At 38.2% G+C, this 13499-nt stretch overlaps 1 protein-coding gene across 1 annotated transcript in view; it reads left to right on the forward strand.

Annotated features, from left to right (window-relative positions):
• Positions 1–1921, forward strand: part of LOC140227359 (protein HIRA-like) — a 34603-nt gene extending 32682 nt beyond the window's left edge. Inside the window, 3 exon segments of the mRNA XM_072307771.1 lie at positions 199–354; positions 832–926; positions 1808–1921. Of these exon segments, the coding sequence (XP_072163872.1) occupies positions 199–354; positions 832–926; positions 1808–1921 (365 nt within the window).
• Positions 1922–13499: the final 11578 nt, after the last annotated feature.

A 13499-nucleotide genomic window follows, 5' to 3' on the forward strand; every position in this document is an offset into this window, starting at 1 on the left:
AATATTAAAACTCATTACATTTGATTGTTCTCCATCCTGGTAGATGGACACAGAAACTTATCATTTGTTGGTGTGATTATCGCAAAGCTATAAATATGTATGTTGATGGTGGGATATTTCTCGATACCCAATTGGCATCGATATTCCTAAACCTATTAACACCATGCCACCGATTATCATCTCTCGCCAGACCCGGAGGTCAGGCCCGTAGTATGTTCCCCGGCAACCACAACCTGCAGAAGTCTGCCACCATGGCGCATCTGGAGAACCAGGTGTCTGCTGCCCTCGCTCTCAAGTCGGCCAAGGAGTACCGCTTCTGGCTGCTGACCTACGCCAGATATCTGGTTCAGGAGGGTGAGTCCTGGGTTGGCAAGAGTTATGTCAAATCTTAACCCGTTGAGGACGGGCTGATTACCCATAGACAGCTGCCCAAGTATACTCGGGACTCAACAAGAACAGGTTAAGAGAGGGTCATGTAATTTTTGTGTGGTTATACATTTATGTGAATGTTTGAATATCTGTGTTCATTCTCTGTTGATTGATTTTCTCTATATACAATGTATGTAGAAGAAAAAAAGAATGATCTATGACAATAATAGCTTTGTGATAAAATTGGACCCTCCACCTCAAAAAAAAAAAGAAAGAAAAAAGAAGGAAACAATAAGTATAGAATAATAGGATTTTTTATGTATTAAGAGAAGTGCCTACTTGATTTCCTTACCAAATAAGAACACTCGCCCACATACACACACTATATGCACCCTATATTTAATCAGAAATAGCTATGTTATGTCTGATTCATATCATATCCAACTTGGATTCCTATCACAGAATGCGAGGGTCGTCTGAGAGAGATCTGTAATGACCTCCTCGGACCATTCTACAGGGGAGACCAGGAGGGTGACCACTGGCAGACCAGCGTCCTGGTGAGTGGATGATGGTGATGATGATGACATATGCATAGAGGATGATGGTGATGATAGTGATGATGATAATGATGGTGATCGTGATGGTGATCGTAATGGTGATGGCGATGGCGATGGTGATGGAGATGATGGTGGTGGTGGTGATGGTGATGGTTATGGTGATGGCAGTGTTGATGGAGATGATGGTGGTGGTGGTGGTGATGGTGGTGATGGTGATGGTTATGGTGATGGCAGTGTTGGTGGTGGTGGTGATGGTGATGATGATGGCGATGATGGTGATGGTGATGGTAATAGTAATGGCGATTGTGATGGTGATGGTGCGAACTTGAGATAGCAAAACAACATATGTCGAAAATTCATGAAAATTGACGTAGTCACATATTTCAGTTTGTCTTAGTGTAATCTAACTCTGATTGTGATGGTGATGGTGATGGTGATGGCGATGGTTATGGTGATGGCGATGGCGATGATGGTGGTGGTGGTGGTGGTGATGGTAATGATGGTGATGGCGATGGTGATGGTGATGTTGGTATGATGGTGATGATAAAGATGATGATGGTGGCGATGATGATGTTAATGATGTTGGTGGTTGCATGTGATGATGAGGGGATAATGAGAGTGATGATATTGGTGTTTATGTGATGCTGATGAAGTTTGTAATGATGATAATAATGTTGATGCTGGTAATGTTGCGATGATGATTGTAATGTTGTTGATAGTTATAAATATAATTGTGGTGATATGAATGATATGCAATGATTGTAATGGTTGTGATTATGATTATGATTAACCTTTAGATTTAGATGCACTTCAGAATCCCATGGCCTAGGTGACCAGTCAGATTAGTAACCAAACATTTATTCTGTCCTCCTCCCACTCAGGGCATCTCCAAGAGAGGGCTGCTAAGAGACATCTTGCCTTTCATCGGGACCAACCTCAAACTCCAGCGCCTCTACACAGAGTACGAGGAGCAGCTGAACATGGTTCCTAGGTGATACCATCAAGTCTGCATGAATTCATCTCTTTTTGTATCATACCCCCTTTTCCTCTTTTTTTCTTTTTTTAATTCCTTTGATAGACAGAAAAGCTGTGTTGATATTTCTGGTCTTGGAGCTCAGATCCACAAAGCTAATGCAGTTTAATATGCAACGCTTTGAAACTTGGAGCTTGGAACGGATAAAGACACTGAAGGTGTTGATGGCAAGGCCATGCGTAAGCAAATGTATCCCACACTACAAACTTTGCTGCCAGCAACGGGAACGGAAACCGGATGTGGCGTGGTTCGTGGTGTGAATACACCTGTATAGTATCATGCTCAATCATATAGACTAGAACAGGATCTAGAAGGGGGTCAGGTGCCATAAAGAATGCCATTTCACCCTCTTGCAAAGCCATTGTGAGCAAGGAGAAGATACTGTCTTTTATCTTCATACAGAGAGTGAAATTGTTTCATGTCGCTCGAGTGATTTCAGGTTTTGGGAAACTTACATCGAAGGGAGACACGTTCACACTTAACCCATTGAGGATGGGCTGATTTTGTTACAACACACGTTTTCCATAGACACCTGCCCGAGTATACTCGGGACTCGTCCTCAACGGGTTGATTGAAATATTCATAACAAATTTAATGTAAGCCAGAGCTTCTGTGGAGTGAATGTCAATCAAGAGGTCAGCAATACGAAGGCATGAGTGAAACATGTAAATACAAGTGGCGCAGTTACACTTTGCACAGCACAAGAGTCTCAGCAAACCAGGCATGCACAGCAAACACACCCTGTGCATCTTGTGAATAAATTATGCAAATTACATGATTTGTGAAGGCTGTTGGTACGCTAAGGTGTGTCTCCCAGGCTGCAGGAGTGGATGTATATATGACATACAATTATATTTTCTATGTACTGTGTGTGGATTGTTTAGATGCTACACCCCAGTGGTAACTCGAGTTGTGAGTTACTCACACAGTGGGTGTATTCAGGGATTCTACAGTCAACCTCAGAACGATGTCACTCAAATAGCGCCCTCATAGAGGCATTTTAAAGTTGTACATTCAAAGTTGTACATTTGCACTTTCAGGGGTGACTATCTGATATATATATCATATGGTGCATTGATATAAGTAGTGTCTTCAGAACTTACTGTATACACCCAGCCAAATCTTTTCCTCTGTGAAACGTGAGAAACTGTTACTATCTCTGCTGCTTTTATACTGGTTTTGACATTTATACATATCATTGCTACCTGTGACATAGCGAAATGTATGGACACATCTGTGAATTTTACTCAAAAGTTCAATTTGAATGTACTCATCCCCTGCATCCACATTTGTCTACAGAAGTTCAGGAGACAATTAGTGGAAGAGGTTTAATCTTCTAGGCACCCATTGTTCATATTTGTGCTCCTTCCCCTCCCCCCCCCCCCAAAAAAAAAAAAAAAAAAAAAAAAAATGGGGGAGGGGAGATTCATGCATGATTTGTTTGACAATGATGGCATTTGTTTGGTGTGAACATGAACAGACAGTTGACTAAGCAGAAGACTCGAGAGAGGTTGTTGTCTCGGGGTACCAAATAAAAATCAGCCATTTTGTTGAATTATTTATTTTTTTTAAAAGGTTGTACCCTGGGTGCCAAAAAGAGGGCATTATTTTGGTGCTAGAGCTAGCGCGCGCTAGCCACTGCACTGCACTGCACTGAAGCACACGCTAGTGGTAGCACAATGTGTCATGCACGCATAGTATAACATGCAGTGGCATGGGAATGACTATGTACAAGCACACACAGTGCATGCATTTTTCTCTGGCTGTCCTCGAGTGGACGTGAGGTGGCGCTACACAACGCAGTAACCCGCGTGATGCATCATGTACCGCACATAGGCACATATTATGATGTTTTATCGCCCGAGTTTGAGTCTCCCTCAGACCTAACAAGTTTGTGATGGATAGGGGAGGCTTTCACTTTTGAACGTTCAAACACAGAAAGTTGAGGGGAAAAAAAAATGCTTTTCATCGAGCTTCTCCCCAAACTAATCTGTTAACTGAAGAGGATGTGCTCATAATATGACCCTATGTTCATAGGGTTTTGATTGTCCATGCTACATTCTTCCACTGCTCACCATATAAGAGCTTTTCACACAATTTACTTTTTTTTGAGAGAGAGAGAGAGAGATAAAAGTGGGGCAGATATGTAACAAATAGCGATTTTCAACACTTCAACATGTCAATTATGTATAAAAATTCAAATTGGCTGCCGTGCAGCTTGTCTGACATATCAAATAAGTCTGTTATTGAAGATATCATATCACCATGCTTTTATGTATCAAATTTCAATGGCTTATGTCATTCAGAACTGAAGATAGGGATCTTTGACGGCGGCCATATTGGAATTCAAAATGGCGGCCGACCCCATGGCCAGATCTCTTGGATCCGGCAATTTTTGAAATCAGCGCCTCAAAATATCCCTATATGCAAAATTTCATACTTTCCGCCGGATGTGAGCATCTGTTTTCACATATCTGCCCCACTATAATACAGAGTGTCGGAGACATCTGTTCCTCGCACTCCCAGCTACACTATAGTTTTCAGCGCAAGGAAATAGTGTTCAAATGAGTATAAATACCAGGCTGACCCAAGAAATGTTTGCAGTCTCTTAAGATTAGAGATGTCTAGGTTCATGAAAGTCAGTCATCTCGACTGTGCCTTGGCACATAGATCACCAGTACATTAGTTTGGATATTTGTTTTTTCAGAATATTTATAACATGTCTGTAATGTCTTCTGTAGGATTACCAAGCAATCATGTATCGTCATGACTTTGATGTGCCTAATCATTTCAGCATCTCTCACACGCTATGGACTAACTGACCTAACTTATGTCGAGCTTAATTTCTGGTCCTTTCCGAAAATGTCAATGTTATAGGGTCTTTGGCAAAATAAGCCAGACCTATTACCTAAAACTCTTGATAAGATCATGAGTTCCAAATTTAAGTGTTGTGGATGATACACATAGCTGTTATTCAAAACTAGAATGGTATATCTTTTAGTTTTGTTTTGTCAAATCAATTTCTGTCATATGATTGATTTGATATCAGTGTACAGAAAACCTCACAAGAAGTCATGGATTGACTTCCCTTGTGTTCTTGGGACTTTTATTTTATTTCTATGTTTGTGTTTCTTGCCAAAAGTCAGGAAACCAATGGATGTCATAAACTGTGTGAGAGGAAATTTGTTTTTCTTCTACAAGAATCATTTAAATCTGATTGAATCACTGCAGCAAGTGGTTAAAACTTTCTATTTTTTTAAAGACCATTTAGATGTCCTTTAAACAGAAATAAGGAAAACAGAAAAATAAGCTGCTCTCCAAATAACCAAAATATATATAGGATAGCATTTTTTCAAAGCTGTTTCCAGAATATTGAAACCTTATTCCTTCCAGTAAAAGAGTTTTGCTTAATTTGTAAATTAGACAGGATTAGTTTGTATTGATTGTGTCTCAACATGAAATGCCATCTTTTTTTTTTTTTTTTTTTTTTTTTTTTACTACAGAAGTATTAAAAATGAAGGAAGCTCAGGAGGTCTGACAGGATTTCATGTCTCCCAGTCTTGATTGAGACTAACCTTTGGGTAGGGGGAGGTATATGTCGCAGTAAGTATAATATCTGCCAATGGCTGAGGTACCCACAGGGCTCTATGGTGGCAGAGGTGTTAGCCTTGTTTAAGACTGGCAGATGCAAGTGCTCTCTAGAAAGCATATTGGTGGGAAAAAATTGAATTCTTGAAGCTAGGCAGAGCCAGAACAAAAGTTGAAGACAGCATGAGATTAAAGGTCCAGTTTACCTTTGGGAGCAGTGATTTCAAAAATGTTCAAGATATCACATTTGATGCATATGTGTAGGTCTGTTGTATCATAAAACATCCTACCATATTAAATATTTGCAATAAAACCTAAAATATAAGGAGATATCAGGGTTTTTCTCTGTAAACCGTAACTGTATACGGTTTAGTCTGGAAACATTCTTATCATAACTATTGTTCACATTTTGTGTATTTAACAACACTTAACATCGATTATACGGATTCAAATTTTGACAGTGGTTGTTTCTATCCCTAACTCACATTTCAGAACTATTTTAAAGCACTAATGCTTTCATCTGCAAATGGTAAATTATGCCTTTAAGGTTAGCATTCAAAGGCCACAAATAAACAAATGAGAAAGAAAACAAATCAAGAAAAGGAGGATTATCGTATTGAAGGAAGAGCAGAGAAAGATGGGAGGAGGTGGATGAGAATAGGATACGTGACAAAGATCGTCATGGCAGCAACATGAGCAGTCTCAGTCTAGATAGTTTGAGAAAGTTTAAGTGTTTCTTATTTTGTGACAGACGTTAGCCCAATCAGCCAGGAATAAAGGGTGCAGTGTGAAGTTATTTAGAAGTGAAGGGTTGAGGGGATCAGGTGTTGGAGGTCAAATGAACAAAATGCCAAAGCTTTACTTTAAAAAAAAACAACAACAACAACAAGAAGAAGGTACATGTATTACCATGGTAATCAAGCCATCTAATTTCACTTGATGGTAAATTATAGTAAACATGGCAAAATCCTAAGCAGCAACAGGAGTTTTCACACGCTGTGGTTTGACAACCAAATTTTGAGTGAGCAAGTTTGTGGGGTTTTTTGGGGGGTTTTACATTTTGGGTTGGATATTGTCTGCTTCTCTGGTTATCAGACCTTAGTCTAGCATGTGGCAGAAAAAAAAAAAAAAGAAAATACATACCTCTCAGAAGTTGAGGAAAATGTCTTCTGTTCTTCTAAGACAATACATCAGAATATCTTCTCTGTAACTCTTGTGGTAGGGATGAAATGATTATTTATGATGGACCGATATCACCAGCTCACATGCTCAAGGTACCATCGTGTTGCTCAGGTCGCTAAGTGACAACGTTTGAATTCGTCTAAAATTCATGGTGTAATGTTTCACCTTGATGTGGACATGAAAGCATTTAGACAATGTTTTATAAGATATCATTATCAGCTTTATGACAAGGACATGTTCAGTCTATATCTTGTTTCAGTATGAGTATGGAATGTCAATATCTTTTTCCCAGAATGAAATGCTCATCATTAGAAATAAAATGTTGATGAAATGAGATGTCAATGGAATATTTCTTCCAAGCTACACAAATATTGCACACTCTGAAAATGTATAGTGTAATGGTGTGTTTGTTTTATTTCAAGTTTAGGCTGAGAGTCACTGGTAGGGCAGTCATTTAATGCCCCAAAAATTGAGGTAGAAGATTTGTATGTCTGGTTTTGATACAACTTGAAAAATAAAAGGAAAGGTACACAGGGGGAGGATGAATCAGAAATTCAGGGATTTTGCTTTCCTTATGACTTACGTATGAAATTAGTGGGGGGGTTCTGAACATGAAAACTCAAATACGGCCTCCAAGGGTTACAAAATGAATTGTGCATTCACAAATTTATTTGCTATGATAGAGAGATATGTAGGGCAGGTACTTCTTGGTCAATATGCATGTACTGTAAAAGTGGATAATTTTTCGCGTTCTGCCGAGTAAGATGAATTTCATTTGTTTCTAATTCTGCGGAATCAAGACATTGCATCGTGGTACATATAACAAGTGAAAATATTTGCCTGATTTTATTTTTGTGCTAGTATCTGGTTGCGCAAAATGCACAAAAATTTCCACACTGAAAATTTCCATTTTTACAGTATGATGAACTTCAAAGAAAAGTGTCACTGGCAAAAATTTGTGATACACATGTATGTTTTGTTTTTTCTTACTGCCAAAGTATGCTTTGAAAAAGCACCGATCTTCTTACCAACTCCAGTATTTGTGACTGCTTTTTGATGGTGATACATGTAAATCAGTCAAGATGCTGGCCAGACAACGCTTGCATTTTGTTTCTTTTTTTTTTTTTTGGTCTAGTCACAATTTGAAATACATTTTTCCACCGTTGTATGTGTACATAGTTTTGTAAAATAAACAAGCCAAAAGGCACAGCAGTCGATGCCCGTGTATGTTTTGTGTTGTATAATCATGCAAGAGGAAGAAGTTAAGTGAGAGAGAAAAATTCAGTAGCTTTACTTTAAAGGGACCATAATGTATATTATGCATTGGAAAATGAGGGTCAATTTGTGATACTGTTTTACCTAATTTCTCAGCACTGGAAGATAATGAAATACATGTATAACCACATCAACATTTTATTTTCTTGGTTATGAAATAAGTTTATTGCGTCCATACTATTACATTTGGTAGTCTTTATGGTGTGTCGTTAGACAAACAAAACACAGCACAGGAAATGACTACTGGGCATTCATAAAAATAAGTTAGTCATGATACCTAAATACATTGTATGTCTAGTTCATATCTCAATACAGACTGTATTTGCAAAGTACCGTAATTTACACATTGCCAACACTAAACATGAAAGCAACAGGAATATACCCTCAGGAATGTTCCACCTTACTTATCTCTGTTATTTGTAACATAAGGGTATACATGTACTTAAAAATGTAAGCTACATGCATTTACAGCGAAAACATGAAAAGTATATAACATCAGAATGAAAGCAATATATTATCCGTCTCTGCTCCTCGTAAACCTCTAAAATAATTTATACACTCTATCCCTTCATCTCCACCTAAAGAATCTTGAGAAGAGTGTATGACTACTATATATAATAACTAATACCTGGTATATGTTGAAGACTATACACACAAATGTATATCATGATGTCAAACAATAGTAGATTTAATGCAGCTGTCTTAGATATGAAAAGGGAACAGGATTGGGTTTTCACAATTTTGGCACAAAGATACATGTACAATGTTTTGGAATTAATTTCTATAATCAGCATCTTGTAACACAATAAGATATCCAGATAGAAACAAGCGACCAATTCCGGTGCATTTGTTAAAACTCCCCCCACCCCCAATACCAACAGCAATTTTAGACCAGAAATGATGTAGGTAGCCCTCATTTCAGCCCTTCCATCTTGTAACAAAAGTTTGCCATAAACATAGAATTTGATGTGGAAATAGTGTTAGTTGAACTTTTCAACAAACATGCTAGCGGGACCTAACGAGATCAATGTTTAGAAACATCAGTCTTAGATATTTGAGTGTTTAAAATGCAATGCCATGCCACGACAAGTAGGGTTAAACTGTTTTAAAAAACAGTGGTACAGGTTTCATGAAAATAAGATCTAAAATAGCAAAGTATAGGCTGCTGAAGTTTTTGTTTTCACAAAGCTGTGCTACAACTCGTATCAGTAACTGCAAGAATATATGCAAATTAGATGACGTGATTATGTAACGACCTCACAAGACTCCAGTTAAAAGGATGGTATAGTTTTGGTTAAGATGGGAATTCTGTTTTTAACTTTTTGCGAGATGATTGGAAAGCACTTAAATTGTATGAACCCACAATTCTAAAAGGAATAAAAGTTTATTTGATAAAATATGGGTTTGAAATGGCCAAGCTATCCAAACATAAGCAAAACAAAGTGGTCCTAATAAAAGGTGGGCCTCACCTATTAGTTGGACCTCTTTGTTGTAGATGTAGTCAAATAAACACTTAATTCTTCTTAGAATCGTATGCTCTTTAATATTTCATATAAGTGGTTTCTAATTATCTCACAAAAAGTTAAAATCTGAATTCCCATCTCAACCAAAGCCATACAACTCAATCAAAGCCATACTATCCCTTTAACATTTAAACAAATCTTCAATGCCTTTCCTCTTTTTAAAATGAAATGAGAAAATGACAATAAACAACATTTATATAGCATTTAATATGGGCTATAATAAGCACACTAATACAGAACAGAAAAGTTGAATTAAAAGTTGAAAAAAATAGAGGAAAGATTTTACATATTATTTGCATTGCAATCTTGTGGTGTAACTTTTCAACAGTCAGCAATGTTGTTAAGGGAAAGAATTTTAATTGTAGTTGTTGAATATTCAAACATATTTAGATGAATTCATATGTTTATATAACTTTGTGCACAAACCAATGGGAGGGTTGTGTGGTGATGACATCATCTACTCTACTAATTTGCATATTGGTGTGGCTTTTCTTAACTTTGCACCTCCAAGCATGCAATGCAAGATGAAATGGTCTGTTCAGTTTAGAAACTTTGATTATGTTTTGTTTATCACCTGCATTAGAATTCTTGGCTGCCCTGAGCGGAGCCTAATGTTGTTATACAAGCGTTAATGCCTTACAAATGGTTGTGATACCTCCATAGACAACACACAGAATAATATGCAGCATATCGATACAACAGGAAATGTGAATATAGTTAGCATATAAATACGATACCGCATGTTCGATAACATAACTCTCAAGGCAATACTTACAATTCCATCTTCTTTCAGTTTCTATTCTATCTTCCTTAGAAAACTCAACGATTTCTTCTCTGTATTTGTTGAAAACGTTCCGTCATTTCCCTCACATACACACACACACACACACACACACACACACACAAACACACACACACACATACACACATGTTCTTTCTGTAATCATGATGTCCTCTTTTTCAATCACATTTTCTGTCTTTTCTTCTATCTCTTGTACTCGTTCGATTTTTCATGTTCCTGTTCTATTTCTTCTCGTATTAATTGTACTGCTTATTGATACATTAACACAACATACAGTAGGAAGCACACGATTCTCACACACTCTTCAGATGGTCTAAGGGGTAAGCATGTCTTTCCTCTTAGCCTCGTCACTCGGTATACCGCCATCAACGTCTCGTGGTGAGTACACCTCGAAGAAACTTTCGTCGTCAAGGCAACACGCGCCAAGGTTCACCGTGCCGAGATCGACTTTCGCCTCTCCCATGTCACCAAGCGTGCATCTGATTGTTGGGGGGAAAGTAGGGGGAATGGCAATAAAATAGAGAGAATAACCGAACTCATCCATATCAAATGTGATTAATCCATATCAAATGTGAATAATCATCAAGCACGTGCAGAGTATGAGAATAAGTAGGCCTACTACAATTTCAAACGGTATATGTTTACTTTCTACATTTTTTGATGAGTATCAAGTATTATTATGTCCTTCCTGCTAAAATCTTAATCTCGTTTTGTGTCATGCAAATATTTCATATTTTGGTACTGAATGGATTTTTTTTTCGTATTACATCACTTCATAGTTAAAGAGATTCAGATTCAATTTCGCCAGAATTGTAATACCACTAGAAAAACATTCATAGTATGGAAATTTCATTGACTATAATAGAAGACGTTTTGGGTTCATAAATCACCCGTGATCCGTAAGTGCTTAAAAAAAAAAAAAAAAAAAAAAACACTGAAACTAAAAACTAACCATTCAAAACAAACATGTTTAGGAACCTACTTGAAATCGTGTGTACATAAGCAGATGTCAGTTTGAAAAAAAAAAAACAACAACAACAACAACAACAACAAACAAACAAACAGATGAACAAACAAACAAATATCAAATCTTATTGCATACCGTTCAGTGGGCGGGTGAAGAGAGACAGCGCCGACCGAAGACTGGGCGGGTTGGTGGGGCGGCATCTCTGACCAGGTTACGATCGGTGCGGTGTGAACCACCGGATGCGATGGGGCTTGTATCACCATCAGCTTTCTGAATGTGCATTTCAGTAAGAAGCCAGTTATCAAATAACATTGAGATACAGACTGACAAGTTATGTGTTTGAATCAACCATATAATCATCTACCAATCTATCTACAATGTACTACGCAAGTAATGATGCAGACAATATAAAGGGTAAAGAGTGATACTGTATACCCGCACATCGTCCAAATTCATTTCCAATTCTTTGTTGCGTTGTGGTCTTACCACGCTAAGAAAACCATTAATCGAGTTTGCGCGCCAGTGTATGAAACAAATAAAATTAATAATGTCATCGTAATTCTCATTCTTGAGGAGTTAACATCGATATAACTGACTCAATTCGCAAACATGCTTCTGAACTGCATATGTGTGTAAGAGGCTGCGTAATTTGGGCAGTAAGAGTGGAGTTCAGAAGTAATGGATACTACTGAGGTGGGACCACTAAGACTTACACTTTTTGCCGAACTTTGGTTAGAACCAGCACCAGAATGATGACTGATGTCACAGCCATGAAACAAACCACGATGACTATGATGATAATGGCCGTGTTCTGGGCGTGACTGGCTCCGGAGTCCAGTGGATCTTGAAAGGATCAGGATAGTGTATGATTATTTTGTTTGACGATGATGATGATGGTGGTGGTGATGATGGTGATGATGATGATGGTGGTGACAAAAATGATGAAGATTGTCTTTATAATCGCTATTACCATCAATATGATAATTGATATTTTCATTGTTATCTTCAGTTATTATGATTGTTGTTGACATCCTTCTGTCTCGTGAGACAATGTATACACCCTGCATAAAACGCCAGTTTATTTCTGGCTGGAGCATTTCCTGCTATGACTATTAAATAGGCCAACTCTTAAATGGCAGTCTCTGCTACACTTGCTGCAAATGAAAGAGGTCGGCTGTGGGCATAGCAGCTGTCCTCTGTTTTCGAGCTTTGCTGGATTCCAGTGTTTCTCATGATCATTATTATGATTAATGACATTATTATTAAAGCATCGTTGCATTTCTACTCCTACTGCGTGCTGCTACCGTTGCCATCAAAGCTGCATGCTCTCTGGAAATTATTCAAAGCAAGATAATACCATTGGCAACCGCGTATCCTTAGGGATTTGCATTTCTTCTGTTCTCTTCACGAAATATCTTCGTCATTTTCTGAAATCTGGACATCCATTCTTAAATCCCATATGACAAATACAACGACAACGAAATCATTTAGGTATCGTTTCATTTCAACGGCAACAAACGACGCCCCCTCTATGTCAGCACCGCAAAGAAATACAACTAACGCGTTCATTACAAGAAAAAAAAATACCACAGGAATTCTCAGACATTTCTATGCAATGCTCAAGCAAATGAAGGGCTTTATATCATAATTATTTACATACACAGCCATATACCTTCAAGTTTAGCATGTTTATACCCCCGCCAAACGAAGTTTGAAGGGGGTATATAGGAATCAGCGGACGGTCGGGCGGTTGGGCGGGCGGTCGGTCGGGCGGTCGGGCGGTCGGTCCGTTGCAAATCTTGCGTCGCGAACTACTTCCTCAGTTTTCAACCGATTCCCATAAAACTTGGCACAGATGTGTGCCTTGGGTTGTAGATGTGCAAGACGTATTTTTTGACAGTACCCAAAAGTACGTTGCCATGGTAACGGCATATTATGGGCAAAAATGGGTACAAATCTTGCGTCGCGAACTCCTCCCACAGTTTTTGATCAATTTTTATGAAATTAGGTACAGATGTTCATCTGAATATGTTCATGTGCAAGACACATATTTCCGCAGTGGCAAAAAGTGCGTTGCCATGGTAACGGCATGTTATTGGTAAAATATAGGGCAAAATGCTTCATGGCAAAACTGCTTCATCAGTGTTCTTCCAATTCTCATGGAATTCATATTGAATGTTTGTCTTAGGATATAGGTCAGCAT

The sequence above is a fragment of the Diadema setosum genome, chromosome 4 (assembly GCF_964275005.1).
Source record: "Diadema setosum chromosome 4, eeDiaSeto1, whole genome shotgun sequence".
NCBI lineage: Eukaryota > Metazoa > Echinodermata > Echinoidea > Diadematoida > Diadematidae > Diadema > Diadema setosum.